The sequence below is a fragment of the Dermacentor albipictus genome, chromosome 1, assembly GCF_038994185.2.
Source record: "Dermacentor albipictus isolate Rhodes 1998 colony chromosome 1, USDA_Dalb.pri_finalv2, whole genome shotgun sequence".
Classification (NCBI taxonomy): Eukaryota; Metazoa; Arthropoda; class Arachnida; order Ixodida; family Ixodidae; genus Dermacentor; species Dermacentor albipictus.
This window is the reverse complement of record NC_091821.1, coordinates 71,729,496-71,752,624: the sequence shown is the minus strand read 5'-3', so window position 1 is coordinate 71,752,624 and position 23,129 is coordinate 71,729,496. Positions and strand designations below refer to the sequence as shown.

The 23,129-nt window shown below is 46.9% G+C and overlaps 1 protein-coding gene across 1 annotated transcript in view; it reads left to right on the top strand.

The window, feature by feature from the left end:
- Positions 1-12,016: 12,016 nt before the first annotated feature.
- LOC135903937 (zinc finger protein 853-like) overlaps positions 12,017-23,129 on the top strand; it is a 94,666-nt gene continuing 83,553 nt past the window's right edge. Inside the window, exon 1 of the mRNA XM_065434410.1 lies at positions 12,017-12,453. Coding sequence (XP_065290482.1) covers positions 12,340-12,453 — 114 coding nt within the window. The 5' untranslated portion in view covers positions 12,017-12,339. The remainder of the gene's footprint in view (positions 12,454-23,129) is intronic.

Here is a 23,129-nt window from a genome sequence, read left to right as displayed (position 1 = left end):
AGCGAAATTTGAGCGCAGCTGCTTAGGTGTTTTGAATGGGCGATATATTGAGGCAAAGAATTTGAATCTGAACGGCCGGGTCCACTCGGCGGCGGCACTGAGACTCTGCTCGGGCAGCTCGTTTAGCAGCAGTGCCAGACGAAGCATTTCCACCTGTGGCCTCGCTCATTGTTCAGAAAGAAAGCGTGAACACGGGAACGCCTGGCGCACGCGAAGCGCATTCACTAACGGTGGTGCGTGCGCAGTAAGTCCGAAGCCCACCCCAGCGCTTTGTTTCCATATATGGTGTCGGTGGACGCGCTCGCCAGCGATGGAGCTATCGGCTACCGGGTGACGGCGCACGCTACATGTGGCGCCATCTCGTAGCGCCTTGCCGCCGTGGAGCACATCTCATGCGGCACTATACTTTCCTCCTCAGCCTCACGCAATACTCTCCCCCTCCACTTTTCTCCTCATGCTTAAGTTGTATCCTCCTCCTCTGCTTTTCTCCTCGCGCTCTCTTCGCTATCGCCGTCTTTCATCTTCCGCTGCGCTCTGCGTTCGCTCTTCATCATCATCATCATCATCAGCCTGGTTACGCCCACTGCAGGGCAAAGGCCTCTCCCATATTTCTCCAACAACCCCGGTCATGTACTAATTGTGGCCATGCCGTCCCTGCAAACTTCTTAATCTCATCCGCCCACCTAACTTTCTGCCGTCCCCTGCTGCGCTTCCCTTCCCTTGGAATCCAGTCCGTAACCCTTAATGACCATCGGTTATCTTCCCTCCTCATTACATGTCCTGCCCATGCCCATTTCTTTTTCTTGATTTCAACTAAGATGTCATTAACTCGCGTTTGTTCCCTCACCCAATCTGCTCTTTTCTTATCCCTTAACGTTACACCTATCATTCTTCTTTCCATAGCTCGTTGCGTCGTCCTCAATTTGAGTAGAACCCTTTTCGTAAGCCTCCAGGTTTCTGCCCCGTAGGTGAGTACTGGTAAGATACAGCTATTATATACTTTTCTCTTGAGGGATAATGGCAACCTGCTGTTCATGATCTGAGAATGCCTGCCAAACGCACCCCAGCCCATTCTTATTCTTCTGATTATTTCTGTCTCATGATCCGGATCCGCAGTCACTACCTGCCCTAAGTAGATGTATTCCCTTACGACTTCTAGTGCCTCGCTGCCTACTGTAAACTGCTGTTCTCTTCCGAGACTGTTAAACATTACTTTAGTTTTCTGCAGATTAATTTTTAGACCCACTCTTCTGCTTTGCCTCTCCAGGTCAGTGAGCATGCATTGAAGTTGGTCCCCTGAGTTACTAAGCAAGGCAATATCATCAGCGAATCGCAAGTTACTAAGGTATTCTCCATTAACTTTTATCCCCATTTCTTCCCAATCCAGGTCTCTGAATACCTCCTGTAAACACGCTGTGAATAGCATTGGAGAGATCGTATCTCCCTGCCTGACGCCTTTCTTTATTGGGATTTTGTTGCTTTCTTTATGGAGGACTATGGTGGCTGTGGAGCCGCTATAGATATTTTTCAGTATTTTTACATATGGCTCGTCTACACCCTGATTCCGCAATGCCTCCATGACTGCTGAGGTTTCGACAGAATCAAATGCTTTCTCGTAATCAATGAAAGCTATATATAAGGGTTGGTTATATTCCGCACATTTCTCTATCACCTGATTGATAGTGTGAATGTGATCTATTGTTGAGTAGCCTTTACGGAATCCTGCCTGGTCCTTTGCTTGACAGAAGTCTAAGGTGTTCCTGATTCTATTTGCGATTACCTTAGTAAATAGTTTGTAGGCAACGGACAGTAAGCTGATCGGTCTATAATTTTTCAAGTCTTTGGCGCCCCCTTTCTTATGGATTAGGATTATGTTAGCATTTTTCCAAGATTCGGGTACGGTCGAAGTCATGAGGCATTGCGTATACAGGGTGGCCAGTTTCTCTAGAACAATCTGCCCACCATCCTTCAACAAATCTTCAACAACCGTTCGCTCTTCATAGAGCTGCAGCTCTTACGCGCCCATTCCTGCTGCGAGCGTCGGCAGAGACTCGGCGTAACCGAGTTCCTGCCTGCGTAACCGAGAACCGTAACCCACCGGTTCTCGGCGTAAACGAGCGAACGAGCACAGCGAAATATGAAAGCGAACGCGGAGCACAGCGGGGGATGAAAGCCGCGAAGAGGAAAGCGGAGAGGGCGCAGCGGCACCATGAGGCGGAAAGCGCAGGAGGGTATGGCGAAAGCGTGAGAAGAAAAGCGTAGTGCGGTGAAGGTGGCTACGAGATGGCGCTAGAGTAGCGCGCGTCATCTGGGAGGTCAGTCGGCGGCGGCTGCTGGGAATCGCGCTCACGCGTCACCCACGCGCTGGTTCTCGCGATCTCCCGATTAGCGAGGCAGTAATGCTGCACCTGGCTCCATTTGCAACGTGCCGCACGAGACAGGTTGTCCGCGCCAGCCAGTATATCGCGAAATAAAAGTATGCATAGAACTGCACTCAAATTTTGCATTAGGGAGTATCGTAATAGTCGGTGAATTTTTTATCCTTCGGTGGGCTCGTTCGTTCAGCGGGTTACGTCGACGCTCAACGCAGAAACGGGTGCCTGATTGCTGCGCTCTAAATATTCTGTAGTATTCTGTAATATTCTGATATATTCTGTGAATATTCTGTGTTATTCTGTAGTGTATTCTAAAAGTAGTACAAGTTTACGCTCCAACATCCAGTCACGACGATGAGGAAGTAGATCAGTTTTATGAAGATGTTGAATTAGTTATGAAAGTAGTGCAAACTCGGTATACAGTAGGGGGTGAATTCAATGCAAAAGTGGGGAAAAAGCAGGCGGGTGACCAGGCAACTGGTAACTACGGCGTCGATTCTAGAAACACTAGAGGAGAGATGCTGGTAGAACTCACAGAAAGGAATAAGCTGAGAATAATGAACACCTTTTTCAGGAAACGTAGCAACAGAAGGTGGACCTGGAAAAGCCCTAATGGCGAAACAAGAAATGAAATTGATTTCATACTGTCTGCTGATCCCAGCATAGTGCATGATGTAGAATTGATAGGTAGGGTATAGTGCAGTGATCATAGGTTAGTGAGGGCTAGGAGTCACCTGAATTTGAACAGAGAAAGAGTAAAATTGGTCAAGGAAAAACAGGTCAAGTTAGAGGAAGTAAGGGTAAAAGCAGACAAATTTAGGCTGGTACTTGCAAACAAATATGCAGCCTTAGAACAGAGAGATGATGATGATGACATAGAGGTAATGAATGAAACCGTAACGAGACTGGCTTCAGAGGCAGCAATTAAAGTGGGAGGCAAGGCACCAAGCAACAAGTAGGCAATGTCTCCCAAGTAACAAAGGACCTAATAAAGAAACGACAAAGAATGAAAGTGTCCAACTCAAGAGATAAGATAGAATTCGCGGAACTGTCAAAACTGATTAACAAGGCGAAAATTAGTGATATTGGAAATTATAACGTGAGAAGGACTGAAGAAACCGTAAAAAATGGACGCAGCGTGAAATCATTGAGAAGGAAACTTGGCATAGGACAAACCAAGATGTATGCATTGAAAGATAAGCAGGGTAATATCAGCAATCTCGAAGGTATAATAAGAGCAGCGGAAGAATTCTATACTGACCTGTACAGTACCCAGAAGACTCAGGAGTACTCCATTCGAAACAATAATGAACAGAAACTCCTCCTATAACTAGAGATGAGGTCAGAAGGGCCTTGCAAGACATGAAGCGGGGAAAAGCAACAGATGATGGAATACCAGTCGATTTAATCAAAGCTGGAGGAGACATAATGCTTCAAAAACTGGCGGCTCTCTATACAAAGTGTCTATCAACTGCAATGGTCCCAGAAAACTGGAAGAATGCGAACATTCTACTAATCCACAAAAAGGGAGACGTTAAAGAACTGCAAAATTATAGGCCCATTAGCTTACTCCTAATATTATATAAAAGATTTACCCAAATAATCTCCAATAGAATAAGGGCAACACTGGACATTAGTCAACCAAGGGACCAGGCTGCCTTCAGGAAGGGATACTCTACAATGAATCACATCCATGTCATTAATCAGGTCATTGAGAATCCGCAGAGTACAATAAGCCTTTACCCGCCGTGGTTGCTCAGTGGCTATGGTGTTAGGCTGCTGAGCACGAGGTCGCGGGATCGAATCCCGGCCACGGCGGCCGAATTTCGATGGGGGCGAAATGCAAAAACGCCCGTGTACTTAGATTTAGGTGCACGTTAAAAAACCCCAGGTTGTCGAAATTTCCTGAGTCCTCTACTACGGCGTGCCTCATAATCAGAAAGTGGTTTTGGTACGTAAAATCCCATAATTTTTTATTAAGCCCCTCTATATGGCTTTCATAGATTACGAAAAAGCATTTGATTCAGTAGAGATACCAGCAGTCATAGAGGTGTTGCGTAATCAAGGAGTACGAGCGCTTACGTAAATACCCTGGAAAATATCTGCAGCGATTCCACAGCCACCGTGATTCTACACAAGAAAAGTAGGAAGACACCCATAAAGAAAGGGGTCAGACAAGGAGACACAATCTCTCTAATGCTAGTCACTGCCTCCTTGGAAGAAGTATTCAAGCTGTTAAACTGGGAAGGTTTAGGAGTAAGGATCGACGGTGAATATCTCAGCAACCTTCGGTTTGCCGATGACATTGTTCTATTCAGCAACACTGCAGACGAGTTACAACAAATAATTAAGGACCTTAACAGGGAGAGTGTAAGGGTGGGGTTGAAAATTAATATACAGAAGACAAAGATAATGATGATAACCGGGCAAGGGAACGTGAGTTCAGGATCGCAAGTCAGCCTCTAGAGTCTGTGAAGGAGTACGTTTACCTAGGTTAAGTGATCACAGGGAACCCTGACCATGAGAAGGAAATTCACAGAAGAATAAAAATGGGTTGGATCGCATACGGCAGACATCGTGAGCTCCTGACTGGAAGCTTACCGTTATCATTGAAAAGGAAGGCATACAATCAGTGCATTTTACCTGTGCTGACATATGGGGCAGAAACTTGGAGACCGACAAAGAAGCTTGGGAACAAGTTAAGGACCGCGCAAAGAGCGATGGAACGAATAATGCTAGGCATAACATTAAGAGACAATAAGAGAGCGGTTTGGATCAGAGAGCAAACGGGTATAGACGATATTCTAATAGACATTAAGAGAAAGAAATGGCGCTGGGCAGGTCATGTAATGCGCAGATTAGATAACCGTTGGACCATTAGGGTGACAGAATGGGTACCAAGAGAAGGGGGAAGCGCTGTAGAGGACGGCAAAAGAATAGGTGGTGCGACGAAATTTGGAAATTTGCGGGTGCTAGTTGGAATCGGTTGGCGCAGGACAAGGATAATTGGAGATCGCAGGGAGAGGCATTCGTCCTGCAGGGGACATAAAATAGGCTGATGATGATTATGCTGCTGCTGCTGATGATGATGAAATATTCTGTTGCGCCAGGACGCGCAGATTCTTAAAGGGACCCTCACCACGTCTGGCCATTTTGAGCTGACAAGCGCAGAGCATACATTGCTCGATAACAATCGTGTCTGAATGGTACTATATCACTACGCGGCACGGAAACATCTGAAAGTTCCGTCCAAACATCGTTTTTTTTTTCTCCTTGCGGCCGCCGCGCTCCAAGCTGGAGGATGACGTGCTCGCGTCCCGGCGCCTGCGTACTCGAGCCCGCAGTGTGACATCGCTCGTGGTGACACGTGATTTCGATAATTATTCAAGACATCTGTTATTTGTGCAATCTGTTGCTTCAATTGACGAATAGAAGTTTAGAGAAATAATAAAACACACAAACGGAATGTCTGCGAGTTTTTTGTTTTACTTCGCACTGCAGCAAGAGAGATGTACTTTCGCTTCAGCTGCTTGTTCCCACGGTCCTGCGGTCACGTGCGCAGGTACCGAAACTATGCCATTTTCTACCGTGTTCCAGGGCGTGATCACTTCTGCGATCCGCTTGTTCTGCCTCAGTATTCGTGTAGCACCGAATTATACCGCTAGCCATGTTTCCTTGTGCACAGCGCGCAAAATCGTGCGCCGCGCGAACAGCTCGCGCGCGACGCCGTCGACAAAAGTGCGTAAAAAAAAAAGCAAGGAGCAAGACAGAAAGAAACAAAAATGAAGGCGGGGCCTGTGACGTATGCGTCACGCAATCCTCGAGGTCTGGAATGGGAGAACGCAGGGAAGGAATTTCGCTTGCGTACGTTAGACGGGGCGAGTGGAGAGAGCGTGTTGCTTGGCAGTGGAGCCCGCCTGCTGAAATCATGGGATCGCGGCACTGAAATATTTCTATCTCGGCTATTAATGAGCCGATTTGAAAAAAGAACGCCCCTTCAGGACACGTAACAACTTCCAGCGTATAACCAAAATTTGCTATGTGGCCTGGTGAGGGTCCCTTTAAGGGTGATCATTGACCGAGAACTCAGCTGGAGTCCTCATGTGGCCTACCTGAAAAAAAAAAAAAGAAACATCTATCGGCCATTTCAGACCTTTTCAATTTTCTTGGAGGGAAAACGCGGCGTACGTCAGTACACGCGATGTTACAACTCTACAGGACGCTGTTTCTCGGGTATCTAAGATACAGCTTACCTGTACTGAGCAATACCTGCAGAAGTAACATCCGCACAATCGAGAGTGCTGAGGCGCAAGTACTTAGGGTTTGTTTTTTATTGTCGTGCTGCACATCAACAGCGGAAACAGTTGCGATAGCCCAAGATTAATTAGCCCGTCACAACTCATAAGACATTGGAAGTGCTCAGAGCACACATTGGGCACATTACCCGTGCACCTTTCCACCACCTCGCCGCGCTGCCAAAACACCGACCCAGTGCCTTCTTTTGCTAGGAGATATCGGCGTATCGTGACTGCCTCAGAGATTATACGCCTGTCGAAAGGCTGCTGGCACCTCCTTGGTGTTTAGCTCGCCCACAAGTTCGACTCTCTGTAGCAGGAATTCGAACGAAAGCCGTATTCTTGTCGCCAGCTCTCAAGCAGCTATCTCGACTCATGCTGTGCGAGATCTACAAGGACCATGCTGAAATTTACACTGATGGCTCGACAACTGTGGACGGATCTTCAGGAGCTGATCTTCTCTGCAAAAGTCGTTACCATTCAGCAACGTCAACTGCTGCGTTGCTAGCTGCACGTCGCAGCACATTTCGCATGATTCATCGAGTGATGGAGTATATTTACTGATTCCAAGGCAGCCCTGTAATGTCTGCTATCCACTCTACGTCATGGACCAGAAGACCAACTTTTGCTGGAAATAAGGAGGCAGTTATATTACCAACTAGCAGAGAAAGGACATCACTTTTTAGTGGCTCCCAGGCCACTGCTGCATCATGGACAACGAACATACCCCTGAGACTGCTAGGAGGGCTCACGAAGATGCCGTGAAGGAGCCTGGACTCCTATCGAATTATGGGGTCTTACATGCCAAAACCACGACCTGATTATGAGGCACGCCGTAGTGGGAGGCTCCGGAAATTTGGACCATCTGGGGTTCTTTAACGTGCACCTAAATCTAAGTACACGAGTGTTTTCGCATTTTACACCCATCGAAATACGGCTGCCGTGGCTGGGATTCGATCCCGCGACGTTGTGCTTAGCAACCGAACAACATATCCACTAAGCAACTACGGCGGGTAAAGAATGTTGGCAGTTCGACGAAAGTGACAGTCGGCACGTGAGACAATTTGTTTCCATCCTCATTGCGCTAGAATCGATACGTGCTGCCGAAGAATGGCACCGTAGAGTACATTGTATTTAATGTGATGGAGTCCACGTCCAAAATATGAGATCCGAATCACCCTGTAACGACTGACGACCAGATATCTCGCTTATACGTGCAGTCGCCTGGTAGCCGCCGGGTGCTGGCGTCGGGCACAGGACCTACTTGTCCTCTCTTCCACACTTGCCGCCATTCTCGCCTTGTTTCGCATCATCGGGTTTCTGCTGAACTGCTTCAACAGCCAATTCATTTGTCCCGATGCGGCCGCCTTGGCAGGGATTCGATTCCGCGTCTTCGGGCTTAGCAGCCGAACACCGTAGCCATTAAGCAACCATGGTCGGTATCCCACTATCAAGAAGCGATGCAGCAAGAAAGCTTCGCATGCTCGCCCGTGCAACTTCCATAGCCAACGTTTTTAAGTATGATTCTGAAAGAAATTAAAGCAAGGTTGGGCGGAATCGTAGCGATATAAATGGGTAGAAGAAGGAAAGGTAGGTGGACGGGTTCTAGAGGATAAAGAGGTGACTACAATGGCAACGTGCATGATACTTAATCTGATTGGCCATTATGCGCACTATTATTCCAAATAAATAAATAAATAAATAAATAAATAAATAAATAAATAAATAAATAAATAAATAAATAAATAAATAAATAAATAATCAATCGATCGATGGATCAAATCATTCAATCAATCAGAAGCAGCGACGCCACTACGAATTTAGGAGTATGACTGACCTACACTCTTGGCATTGACACCTCTTGAATCTGAGCCGATTTGCGCATCTCAACTGGTTTTGCGGACAAGAACAACTTCATTAATCGAATCTCTACGCTGAAATCATTGAATTCCTGGATAAAAAGAACATATGTAGTTGCTAACCTGCGGTGTTCAAATCTCTCTCCCTCCTCCCCCCACCCCTTTCTTTTTTTATCATCCGCGTGTGAAATTAGGCTGGTATATGCAGTTCCCACCTTGTCTATTCAGGGAGTTTCGCGTAACTGCTGCCAAGGATTTAGAAAAATTGGTTAGCTGCAGCTGAGTGAAACTAATAGCGTATGGTTCGCCGTCATGTGGCGCTCCTTAGAGAATTTTTTACATTCCGCTTAATTAGTTATTTAACTAAGGTGAATTATGCAAAATTTTAATATTCACTTTAGGGCCAAGTGCTTTTCGTTGCAGTGTAGACGGGGTTTAGAAACGACCGATCCAATCTTTTGTGGCTACGTACATGCTTCGTGGCGATTTCTTTCGACGTTTTAAAGAAAGCCCGCGAAATATGAACTAAAACCACGTGACTGCGCTCGTGCGCTATCGTATTGCAGCGCTCTCAACCGTGCGTCGAGCCTATCGCTTACCAGGGACGACGGTGCTTCCTTTCCGTGTGCCACCGCCAAAGATGCTGACGCACTGTGAAGCCGATGTGCAGCCGCTCACTTCGCCATGGTCCGCGCGCACGGTTCTTTCGCACGAACCGCAAATGAGAGGCACTGTTTGTGAAGTAGGGAATTCTCCCACTGGAAATCCCCATTAAAAGCTGAGAGTGTCTACATACGAAGTCCTAACCCGGAAATCGCTGACGACCATTACTGAAGCGGGCGCGGCGACCACTATACGAGTACAGTTGCCTCTGGTAACTTCCTGGAGTCGAGGCAGCGTGTAGTCAAGAAACATTTCAGAATAACTCTGCTAATAGCCTGAGCGGACGTTTCTATCCCGCGTTGGCTAGAATGACGGGCGGCTTGACTTCTTTAGGCCAAGAATTTGGAAGGCGGGGGGGGGGGGGGGGAGGGGCTTTTGCGTGAAGCTCGGTCGCTGCTTGAGGCTGCGCGTGCCGACCTGCCGTGTTCTCTTGAATTTTTCGGTGCATGCTTCAATGCGCAGGTCGTCAACTCTCTGCACTGTCGGTGGTTATTTTTGGGTGCAGCTCCCCGCACGTGGCGCGATCAAAAAAGGAACAGCGCATCTGAATTCTGCCCCGGGTCTGGGTGATTCATTTGTGTAGCAATCTCGATCCAACTCGGGCAAAGGAGGAGGGATGAAAAAAAAAAAAAATCTTGGCTACCATACCCACATAGAGACGTGGTCATTACCAATTACGAATCAAGGGAGCATACTTTATGGAAAACAATAAAATAAAGAAAGTGCGCCTAATTGAGGATTCGCTAAGATATCTTCGCCTTTTGATTTTAGCAGTGTCGCGCAGTAAGTTAGTATGTATGTGGCAGGACTGCAAGAAGACAGTATCGGAGCTGATTAGACACGGGCACGAAAAGAAACGCTTGGTAGCTTCTTTAATATAACCGTAAATAGCAACCGTAGAAGAGAATCGCAACATCCGAAGGACACGTGTTGGAAGCCGGGAATGTTCACTCTAAATGAGTGGAAATAATGAAATCAGCAGATTGAAACTCCCATGACGCATTTAATTTGCACATATTGACAAAGTGCACGCACTTGTGAGAAGAGAGACTCCGACGTCGGGTATAGCGCGGACCACGCCCTATCTTAAAATTGCACTATAATATTGGCAAAAGAAAAAAAAAAGACTTGGCAGACACGATGCCGCGGATTATTCCCGTCCGGGTTTCTTGCGTCTGCTTCCGCCAGTCTTCTCCCGTTTCCTGGTTGCGTTGGCACAAGACCCTTTCTTTTCTGCGCACAAACAGGGCCCTGTGTAAAGGCGCGCCAAATACTTTCGGGTTCTTAGGAACAGTCACAGTGGCGATGTTGGAGGGAACGCAACAGAAGCAGCATCCGCGTACGCTTGCGAAGCGTTCGGTGATATGATGACAATGATGATGAGGTGCCACGACGACTCCATTTCAAAAATAGTCAACTGGAGTCCACGGGTAGTTTACTTGTATGTGATGAGTACACCAACAAGCGAATGATCTCATCTTACGTCCACCTTGCTTTTTAAGAGATTTGCTTTAAACCTTATCGGAGTGGTACCGAAGGTACCAAATATCTAATAGACACGTTGGCGGCACGAAGAAGTCCAGTCACTATAGCTTTAGATCCTCAATAACACTGTTTCAGACATGTCACCTCACGCCCAAGGAGGACACGTAAGCTAAAGTTATCTTATTTCTTTTCTTTTCGAGCATGTGGACATTCTTTCGGTGTTTGGTGGTATGAAAGGATTCGTATGTCGGCCGGATCAACTCTGTAGTAGTGAATGAAGCGGAAAATTTTTCCCTGGCACTGTCCAAAGATGCGAAGCTTGAAAGGACGTACTCGCACGTAGCTCTCGCAAAGTTATCGCAACTGGTGCGCGTGCTTGTTCACGCAGTCTGCACAAAAAAAGAAAAGGAAATAGCCGAGTGGTCATTTGTTGGCCACTGTGCCGGAAGACGATGTTGTTCTTTGTCAAGTGGTCTATACACTCGAGCGTGCAATGCTTTCGTGCACGAATGATAGTCAGGTATGCAATATGGACTTGGTGATTGAAACTGATCATTCACTTAATTTTACAAGCGGTTGGCTAACATATCGCAAAGTTGACAAGAAGAAATGTACAACAGACTATCCAACATACGCGCTTTCCAAGAGGCATACCTTCACATAAGTTCTTCCTTCTCGCGTTCTTTCCTTTATTTCATCTTCTGAAATTAATGAATGTAGTGCGTTTGAGAAGAGGAGTGGGGGGTGGGGAGGGGCATGTTGTAGGGGTTAACTGAGGCTGTAGCTGCGCCGTTGAGAGAGTTTGCTGCGCGTCCATTGGACAGCTCGCGCCCATAAACTGACCAATCACGCAGTCCGAATCTGAATAATACAACGAAGAACGAAAAGTACAACGAAACCAGCGTACGGGGAGGTAGGTCGGTGTTGCGAGATGAGGGAGCAATGTTTTTTCGAACGGAACGCTGCAATCTCCCTGGACACACACGCGCACACTCACGAGCGCGCAGCCCCACGCGGCGACTCGCGTTTTGTTTATAGGCCGTGCGCTCCAAGCTTTCCCTCCACAAATAAGACGTCCGCGTGGCCGGCACCCAAGGCAACAACTCCACGCCCGCACGCGCTTGCGCACCACCGCGGTGATCAGCGAGCCAAGGCTATGCAGTCAACCAACGGCCGAAGGGTGGGGAGGGGGGGAAGCTAGGAAAAAAAGAAAAAGAAGCGGAGTGGATGCAGCGCGCGCACAAAACAGACGCCAACACCTTTTTGGCAGGCTCCCGTCGTGGCCGCGGGAAGGGGGGGTGGAAGAGGGGTGGGAAAGCCTGCGCCGGGGCGTCATCCCTCTAAAAACGGACAGACGAACCCGAGGCCCCAAGTCGAAAAACTCCGACGCGCGCCGACGCTATAGCGCGCTCGAACCCGAACAGCCGCCGACCGACGAAGCAAATACGCACGCACTCCGACGACGCACGAGGGACGTTTCGGCACGACACAGTGGTCACTGCTCTGGCCTCGTGATCTCTCTGCTTGCGGAGGCTCCGAGCTTCTCAAGGAGAAGACGCGACTCGCTCCCTCACGCCAGAGTTTGCCGCGTCAGCAGCGAAGACGAGAGAAGAGCAGGCAGCCGAGGAACGACTGGCAGCGCGTCCATCTACGAGCGTGACCATGGCGTTCCAGCGGCCATTCCTCATCATCCTCAAGCGTGAAGAGCCCGGCCAGCCCTGGGGATTCAGGGTCTCCGGCGGCGCCGACGTAGCTGCGCCCCCCAGGGTGGACAAGGTAGGGCGACGGCATACGCGCCGGTTAGCACGTAGACGTGCACCCACGGCACCGCTGAGCGCGCTACTGGTGGCTTGTAAACTTGGGTTCTGACGTAGAAATTAAAGGACGGGCACTTTCCAAGACGGAAAATGCTCGTTGCTCTTGTTTTCTGCGAGTTCTCTGTGACAGCTACACAGTACTAGTGTCGAACAAAGCAGCTGAAATGTCTTTTTCACCACGAGAATTATTTTTTTAGATGTTTCCTGGCGTATTAGTTTGAAGGTAGCCAGGATAAGATGCGAGCTCATGCATATAGAGGAGTCCACTGCGTGCTCATGGTACGGCCTCGAGGCGATGAGTGCTACTTTTTAGGCGTCGCGCATTGCTTTTTCTGAGGTGTTTGGAATGCTTGTAGCAATGAAGCTCAGGTACATGATCACCTTAAATGCTAACTGGTTAATGCTTGCATGTTCGTCGCGAGAAAGACACATTTTATGCCATAGATATGTGTGCATATTGTCACGCGTACATTGTTTTACTTAATATTGGTGTGCATGTTTCTGTGTGGGAAAAAAAGTAAAACAATTTACACGCGAAAATATTTCACTAAGGACTCGTGAGGGTCACGTGTTAAAACTCTCGGTACGGTTATTGGCGTAAGAGCATGCCAGATATTTCATACGTGCACAGGAGGGCTAGTGAATTCCTCTTAAAGCAGCGTTTTTAACGCCTCACTGCACTGGCAAGTACAGCGACAAACCCTCATTAGATAGCTAGGTGCACGTGTGTTCATTTGGAGAATGAGGAGAATATAATTAAAAACAAAGCTTCCTGAGATCCACCCCAAAAGAAGTAGAAGCAAAATCACGCAGCCGGAAGCAGATTGCTCTCACATTTTTTGTCCGGTCCCCCGGTTAATTTTACCTGCACTCTACAACGGAACGTATTGCATGAGCAAAGGAATTGAGGGTGAGACCAGCGTTGCAAAAGCTCGCAGGGGTCTTGTTCCCTCCGGCTCTATTTTGAGATGAGTCGCCTACACGTCGGCTTCACACCTGTGACAAGCGACAATGCGGCGAAGCAGCACAACTGAAGATATCGGTGAAAGAAGCTCGGCTTAGAAAGTGCCATCTGTGATTTGAACGCAGTTTTGTGCGTCGACCTAAGGACGTGTGAAATAGCTGCACGAACTTCGAGGCGCTGGTTATTTATGAGAATTCTGGCAGTGCTGTAAATTGCCTTCTTTATCCATGTAGTCACCGGCTGTCATAAAGCCTTTCCAGTTTTTAACTTTCTTTACCACTTCCTTATACTTTTCCACTGTTGCTGCGGCTGCATCCGGCTGCTGCTGCTGCTGTTGCTGTCTGGCACGTCGCGTTTGGGTGGGGGTGGGGTGGGGTGGGGTTCAGAGCATGTATGTGGATGACAGGAACGTGGCAGAGGTGAAAGGTGACGTCAGAGACTTGTTTGAGATCTATTAGAGCTTTCCAACGCGTCGCCACAGTACCCCCTAGAATGTTGTAATTATCAGTGAGCCCCCCGCAAAAGCATTTCAGAAACTCACGCGCAACAGTTCAGAAGGGAGTTTGATAGAATGATACAGAAGAGCTAGACAAGGGAAACATCGAATGGGTAAAACCAACGCAGTCACGAATCGAATGAATAACAACCTTTTCTTTCTTCGCTCGTGGCAGCTAACATACAAGCAGGAGAGCGCGGAAGAGAGGAAAGGCGACGTAAGAAGGCATGCATCGTTTCGGGGCTCTTCAATCGAGGAAATGCCACTGCTAGACATGGTTGCAGTTGAAGACAAATTGGATAAATGTAAATTCAAGATACGGTACGTTTCTGCTGTTTCTGAGAAGTAAACACAGTGCTGCGAATTTGTCCATCGGACAAATGAAGCAGGCGTGCGTGCAGACGCAGAGCTGCGTTATGGCACCGCAGCCTCAAGATGAAACTACGCCAGCGGCGGCCAAGCAAATCAACACTTCTGTACCCGCCACTGTACTTTTGTGGCTATAGCGTTGATCGAGGCCGCGGGTTCGAATCTGACTGCGGCTACCGCATTTTGACGGGAGCGAAATACAAAAAAAAGAACACTTCAGTCGTTAGATTTAGGCACATGTTAAAGAATTCCAGATTGTCAAAATTATTATCCCCACTACGGCGTGCCTCGTAATGAGATCTTGGGTTTGGCACGTGTAAAACCCCATAAGTTAACTAGATTTGACACTTCTGCCACGATGCGATGCGCCGTGTGAAGCAATGACAGTGCTAACCTTTTCGCAGGCTATGAACAATGGCGCAAGCTAACGTTTACCATCAACTCATATCACTCGTATTGCCCTAAACGTTGAAGAACTTAAACCATTTGCCGTGAGCATAACCGCCAATTATTGTCAATGAACGTGAACAGCTTAGCTCACATCGATCCAACAGCGCGTAGAATCCGAAATTTCTTCATTTTGCTTTCATTTAAAAAAAGCTGTACTTCGTGCACACGAGCGCAGTTAGTTATCGCTAGGATTCTGCGTTTTTGGAGTTCATTTTGGTTTAAAGTGGGAGTGTGTATTTCGGAGCTTATTTTTAAAAATAAATTCGGAGTTTATCGTCGCGTTTAAGTTTAACGTACGATTTAGTTATCAGGGAAAACACGGGGAATTCGGGAGATGGAAAATCAAGACGATGAGCAAAACGTGAACAAGGTGAATGCAGGGGCCCTGCAGGCCCCTGCATTCGCCTTGTTCACGTTTTGCTCATTGATTCAGTTATCAGTACGATTCAGAAAATCAGTTTTCAGGGTCTTTCCTTATTTCTTCCAAAATTTAGGCAATTTTTTTTCTAATACAAGAACACACTGTCATTACTAAAAAGGTTTATTAAGCAACTAGTACCAGAATTATTGTCGCGAGTTACAACGTGTTGCAATATATACAGGCATACTTTCGAATGTTTTCATCCGCGACTGCGGCACGCTACTTCTTGTGCACAACACGGAACATAGAGAACGCCCTTTCAACGCTCGCACTGTACTCTACTGGGAAGGCTAGAGTGGCACAGTGCACAACGTGAAAGAAGAGGCAAGTCGTGGGCATGCATGCGCCAGAACACCATCGGCTCAACAATTTCTCTCACATCGCGTGCCTGATACTGCAAGAAATCTGCCGCAATCTGGCATTCGCGTGCCTGATACTGCAAGAAATCTGCCGTAATCTGGCATAATTAGGGTAAACAATGGCAAGTAAGTCTCGAATGTCCGGGCCACGTCTGTCTTGACATTGGGGTTGACAATTTGCACCCAGTACCAGAGTGAATCGCTGTTATACTGCAGTACACTGACAATGTCCTTTCGACAGTACGGTTCGACTCCTAAGCCACTGTGTAAAAAATGAAATTATGGGGTTTTGCGTGCCAAAACTACGATCTGATTATGATGCATGCCGTAGTGGGGGACTCCGGATTAATTTTTACCACCTGTGGTTTTTTAACGTGCACCTAAATCGAAGTACACGGGTGTTTTTGCATTCCGCCCCCATCAAAATGCGGCCGCCGTGGCCGGATCAGCCGCTGTGAAGTAGCACTTCTTAAATCTAGTAATATAAGAGAACGGTTTTTATACCGCGCTGTTTGTTGCACTTTGACTTGCGGTTTTTCAAAACATGTCATATGCACTGCGGTGCTTGCGGCAAAATGTATTGGCAAGAAGTCCGAGCAGCAAAAGCCTTCCACGAGTATATCGAGGTTACGTGCCCTAAAAATTCGAGTTTTCTGGATGAATCCGAATACGGAAAAATATTTTACCGGCGAGCGCTTTTCGGAGTTCTTCGGACTTATACGAAAAACACGGAACCTCGGTCATGGTGCAGAGTCCTACGTTGTGTTGTGGGCATGCCATTCTACCGAGTCACAGTTTTCTTGTAATCGTAATACAGCTGTACACCGCCACGTAATAAAGGCGTTACCAGACCTAGCGATTGAAAGGGAGAAAAAAGGAAGGAAAAAGAAATATAAGCAAGCGTCGTTCGCGTCACATTTATGTCAACACCCCAGCAATTTGGCGCGTCGTAAACTGCAGTGTTGAGGAACCTAACATATGACAGGCTTGTTGATAACTAATTAAACTGATTTAATCGACAGGAAACCCCCTTCCACTGCCACTCAGCCCTTCATCATTTTTATTATTATTTTAACGTCTATACTTACATTTCAGCATACTGGCGCGAAGGCTTGATAGTTTTAGTAATTTATGAACAATACAAAAAAGAAAATAAATAAATAAATAAATAAATAAATAAATAAATAAATAAATAAATAAATAAATAAATAAATAAATAAATAAATAAATGCTGTCTTCGTGTGCGATGGCTGATTAGCAGCGGTCAATGCATGTACAGCACTTTTATGTCAGACATAAGAAAGTATGACAATAGACTCACGCGAACAAAGGGCAAACTAAATCTCATTTTCGCTGTGGTATCAAGGGAGGGGGTCCAACAAAAAGAACGAAAGAAAGAAACCAGACACCGGTCGCTATCTTCCGTTCGAAGGAATGCGGGGAAGACGTGCATACACAAAGGAAAGGAGAGTTGTTTCTCGTAGACTACAGAGTGTTGTTTTAAGCAACAAAAACACTTTAGTTTCGAAACACTGCTCTTTGACTTGAGTGAGGGTTCATGGCTTCCAAAAGCAGGACTACAGCGTCACGAAAACAGCTGACGAAACTTCACTTTCAAGGCACACGCCGGCGTATATGCACCGCGCCTATTGCATCCGTCTCGCGAAATGCGAGGCTTAATTCGCCTTCCCAAATTAGTCTCGAGCTCTCGAATTGAACGAAACTGAGTCTTCCGGTCAACCGAACGTGTGCTGAGCGGCCAACGGTGGTATCGCTTACGGGTACCGCCGCGGCAGAGCTGGGCATGTTTCAGGAAAAGAGGGATTACATGAGAACTGTATCAGTAATGAACTCCCAGAGAACTAGCTCGCTTGCCGGGTACGCCTACTTTGCATGAGTTTCGCAACTTTGGGCTCAGCCTCGTTACTTAATCCTTCAGGACATTTCGGCTCAACGCGATGCGTGATGCGCTACTGCGATACGCGGCCCCGAGATATCACGTGCGCCTGTGCCTGTAGGACACCTGCGCGTGCGCAGATTGCGCCTCGGTGGAGTTGTTCACGTTATGCTGAATCTCTCATTTAGTCACGTACCTTTCCTACGAAGGCAACTTCTTTGTATGTGTGGAAATTGAATAGCTGCCAAGAAAGCTACGATGAAGCCAGCTCATCGCAGTCAAAAATAAATTCACCGGATTCGAGCTCTGTGAAATTTTGCGAGTGGGGTGCTCCAGCGTGCATCGTGTGATTGGTTGGCACAATACACTAAAGGTGCGTTAGGAAACTAGATAAAACCATGCCTCTCGGAAGCGGAATGATCATAATAGCTGAAGGGGTTATACTCAGAATTCGTTTTTACAGCTGGCTGCAGTTATTTATACATTTTTTTTTGTTCCATTGAAGTGTTACCTTTGAGAGCAAAATATGGCTGCGATGGACGACGGCTGTGCTTCCGTATACTGCTGGCACATCTGCTAGGAAACGAACGACAAAAGTGAAGTGACAGATCTACCTGCATTCTCTCCAACCTACTCTCTCGCGGTTTCTGTTAAAAAACGCCCCTCTCCTATCAGCCATGAAAAATGTGTTCCCTTCAGAATAAATGATATGTAAGCTTATTAGGTGGGCCAAATAATTGCCGAATCAATTTCGTCATGCACTTTGAAACAAACACAAGAACAAAACAAACTTGAGGAACTGTTTTCGCGGAGCAAGGGCTTTGAACACGAACGCTGAGATGTTGTGCCGGGTGGACAGCTTCCAACAGTCAAGCTAACAAACGAATACGTGCTGAAAGCATGTCTTCGTTTGATAGAACACAGCGATAAAACAGCGACTGTTTTACAAAGCGATGGAGTTGCTTTTCATCGCGGTGCAGACAGTTGCACCGCAATTCCCAGCGCAGAACGGAAGAAAGGGCATCACGCGCTTGTTCATTTGTTTTGCCTTGCCTTCGTGCCCGGCATCATGGGGCGCTGTGACGAGACACCATGCGGCAACTTTGTAGGTGAACAAAAAAAAAAGTTTTTTCGGGTTGTCGCAGGCACTGCAAGAATGACAGCGACCCGCGGTTTTTTCTGTCGCTCGCTGGTCCTCACTAGACAGTTTTAGTATAGCGTACGCTATTCCATTGCGTACGCTAAAAAATAGCGGGTCGTCACTGCGCATGCGCTGACTGCTAAACGAAATAGCGGGTATAGCGGGCGTACGCAACGCAAACGAGTTAGCGTTAGCGTTTTTGCGGGGTTTGCGGAGTTTGCGGGAAACATGGCGGCGATCCCGGCTGCCCGCTTCGAATTGAATTTGGCGTTGCTTTTGTAAAATGCACTTCGTTCGTAGCAAATGACTGTGTAAACGGCTTTCGCTTAGTCTCAGGCCGCTTCGACGACAGAGTATTATGGATAACTTCGTGGTGTTTTCGAGATCTCTTCTCGTTTCGAACGAGTCAAAGCCTAACCAAAGAAACGTTCTAGATGTCAGCGCCACCTATCGCCACAGGCGCGAAATAGCCGCAACGACGGAATACGGCCTCAGAGATCTGAAGATATCGTCGGCCAACTAAAATTGTAGAAAACGTGCGCTGCTTAGCGTACGCTATTTTATAGCGTATAGCGTACGCTATAGTTGCGTACGCTAAACTAAAACTGTCTACTGTCAGGTGTCCCCGCAGATGTCCTCGTCAATTGTAGGGCGCGTTCCGGCAGCGCCACTCGCCGATTGCGACAGTCAGAACGGCCGGCACCCGGGCACACGTATAGCGCGCGCGTTGCACCTAGCGCTCCGCCCTTCCAGGAGCAAGAGCGACAGCTATCAATAAGGAATTTCCCCGTGTTGACTCGGGGCCCTCGTGTGCACGCGAAACCTCGAGGATCACGGAACGAATGTTTTCTCGCGCAGTAGGGGAAGTCTGCCTCATTGACAACAAAAGCGGACTGTGCTTCCTTCAAGCACCAATTCTGCACTTCCACCGCATACGGCCCCCACGCAGCTCCCCAAGAAAAGAAAAACTTTACAACTATCGCCCCCCTCCCCACTCCCTTCTCTGGAAGGTGTAGCATTGAACACTGACAGAAACCAGGCAAAAAGTGCTTGGCTCTTTCATATATCTGCGGCCATTTTTATTGGCGAATTACAGGGTGTCGTCACTAGCTGTTCGTACTGCCTGATTTCCCCCAAATGAAACCAATAGAAGAAAGACCAGCAAAAATGGATAGGAGAGAAAATGTGCCCCCTTCCGCAACAGAAAAAAAAAGAAGTCAGCTTGTACTTATGTCAATCTAGTTACTCAATTTAACCTCGATTGCGATGGTGCCGCGACGAAACGAAGACAAATTGAAGTTACAGGGGATTTCAGAAGTCCTGAACTTCTAAAGAAAAGGGATGCGTTGTAGGCGTAACTGATTAACGAAACATTGTTAGCAGTCATTTTGAGCGACGCGGAATACATATTGCAAAGTGCCTGTTTAGCTAATTACTAACGGGGAATGCGTCAAACTTTTTAAAAAGATTTCTTTCTAGTGTACAAACGCTATCCGAGTTGTAGAGCGATGCCAAAAACGTTCAGGGCACTTTGCAAAGAGATACATCTTGCGTGGTTCTTCATTCGGGGCCCTGAATGAAACTCGTAAATATGAGGGAAGAAAAATCAGCGTTCACTACGCGCGACGGGCCTAGAGTTAGGCGCTTTAGAGCGTGCTTTTAGAGAACGACACTCGAATGCTGGCCTCAAAAAAGCGCATGACGAGCTTTCAACCGGCTTTAGTTTCTATCCTGTCGCTTACAAGTGGCGCCCGGAGGCGCTTCGCATCGACAAAACGAATTTCATAATCTGAGCTCACAGGATGACAAAGAATAAAACTACTCTTTGTATGAAATTACATCTGCGGATGGAAGCCCTGCATGCCGTGGCTTGTTACAGTTTTGTAGGAAAGATGTGGGCTTCGTTGGTTGGATTTTCTTTCCGTATCTCTCTCCATGAATCGAAAAAAGTTGTTGAAACAGTGCGCCTAGGTTGCTTCGGCACCGCGTCGCTGGTCTCAAGGCAGCCTAGGTACACCGTGCCACATCTTTTTTTTAAGGTGAAGCTCTCTATGTATCACTGATTCGTCCGTGAGTGTCAAAAACGCACTGCAGGAAAGCCAACTTACACATCTGCGTAGAACACTACAGTTTACATTCGTAGTACCGCGCCAGCGTCGACTGGCCGGCCGGTCAGTGGCTGATGACGGCGCGAAGCGACGTGCTCAACAAGTATAGCGCATGCGCACACAATTCACTGGACGCTTAAGTTGCGTCTGCTAGGCATGACACCGCCCCTGTGTCGATTAACTGAGCTTCCCTGCTTATCGGATACAGCAAGTGCGCGTGAACACGGGCTCGTTTTAGGATCTGGAAACAACAATCAAAGCCTATTTCTTAAATAAAGGTGGTTGAATGCCACGCTACCTAAACGAACTGTGTATATCTGCATTTCATTACGCGTGTCACGCAATGCATTCCCGGCCGCCACCATGGGTAGGCCGCGGGTGCAGCGCACGGGAGAAGAGGCTCTAAGCGCGAGCGCGATCGTGCCCGTATAAGGCCGATCCTGTGTATCGGCAACGTCATGCAGAAGCCATGTGGGAGACCCTTGTGCAGTCGAGATGCCTACTGGTCTTGTGATCGTCAGCGTGCACATCAGACCGAACAGGTCTCGTTGTTACGCGAAAACGATGAAGACCTTAAAGCCACATAGTACGCCGATCCTCGTGTAAAGGAGCACGGCAAATGGATCGAGAGTTGAAACTGAAGACGCTACAGAGGCCCACGGCGCAACACCGTTCCTGCGTTGATCTCACGTTTGCCAATTGGCTCTGTCACCTTACGATGGCAGAGCCTCTGCCACCCTCTACCACAGCGATCACAAGGAAATACTGTGCAAGTGTAGAGTCGTCCGTGAAAGTGTTGCGTGAAAGTGTGTTGTCCGTGAATGTGTGTGTGTAATCAACGGCTACATGATCTAAAATAAAGGCTCTGCAACTTTACGAAATGCGTCTTCATTCAACTTCAACGTTCAAAAAATACAATCCTAAACAAACAATCAAATCATATGTGCATAGCGTCGGGTCACTCAGCATTTCTTGGGTTCCTTGTGTGGTCGGTGGTTTTGGACTTTGATTCAGTTTTCATTGGGGGAAAGCTTCACTTCAACCATCTTTCTTTAAGAAAGGGGCTTTTGATTTTTTTCATATTCATCTTGTAAGTACTTCACTGCTGCGTCCATATTTTTTTTTTGTGGTTGCGAAATCATTCCGGCAGAACCCATCCCATGATGAATGTCGACGTTAATGTGATGTATACATTGAGGCATTGTAGCGGCATACCGTATTGCCGCCGCAGGGACACGTTATGTCCGTGTCGTGCGAGCAGCCGCGCGTGGCGCTTATGTGAACGTACATTCAGAGAAGTTTGAATGTACAGGGTGTCCCTGCTAACATTAGCGAGAGTTTAAAAATATGCGAATGCCACGTAGCTGGACAGAACCAAGATAATGTTGCTTGCCGTTGTTTTTAGATACTCAAAATATTTTTTATTCCGCCTACTTAGATCATTATTATTTATTAATTCATCAACTTCTGAAATATTATAATTAGATGAAAAGTGTAAATGAGAAAATTGTAGAGCGACATGAAAAACTCCGATACAGCTTTCTGTTGTTCAATACGTGCTACATAAAAATTTTTCCAAGCGTGAAAGAAGTCCGCAAATGCACGCAATATTGCCACGCGACTGGCCGCTTGAAGCATGTTGCGTGTACTCGCGGCTTCTTTCACGTTCAGAAAAACACTTTTATGTAGCACGTATTGAGCAACAGAAAGCTGTATCGGGAGTTTTTCATGTCGCTCTACAATTTTCTCATTTGCACTTTTCATCTAATTATAATATTAGAGAAGTTGATTAACTAATATATACTAATGATCTAAGTAGGCGGAATAAAAAAATAATTTGAGTTACCTTGGTTCTGTCCAGCTACATGGCATTCGCGTTTTTTAAAACTCTGGCTAAAGTTAGCTGGGACACCCTGCATGCATACGACGCGGGGCGGGTTCGATTCAGCCCAAGCGGAGGAAAAATTTTAAATATATATATATATATATATATATATATATATATATATATATATATATATATATATATATATATATATATATATATATATATATATATATATATATATATATATATATATATATATATATATATTTATTTATTTATTTATTTATTTATTTATTTACCATTGAAGAGCGGCGCAACTTAAGTGCCACATGTCCAGTGACCCAAGTTGGCATCACAGAGGTTCATTGAAAAGTGGCGCATACCCAATGCACATACCGAGTGGTGGTGGCGGTGGTGGTGAGTTGTATCTACAGGCGGGTTTAGCCTGGCGATCAAGGCCTGGAATTGCTCCGTCCGAGAGCCTCTTATAGTGTATCACTGTGGTGTTTCGCCATATGTCCATCAGACCAGTCTCTCTTATGAATGCGATAAGGAGACGTGAAGTTTCTTTGCGTTCTATAACTGTTCCTTCGGGGAACACA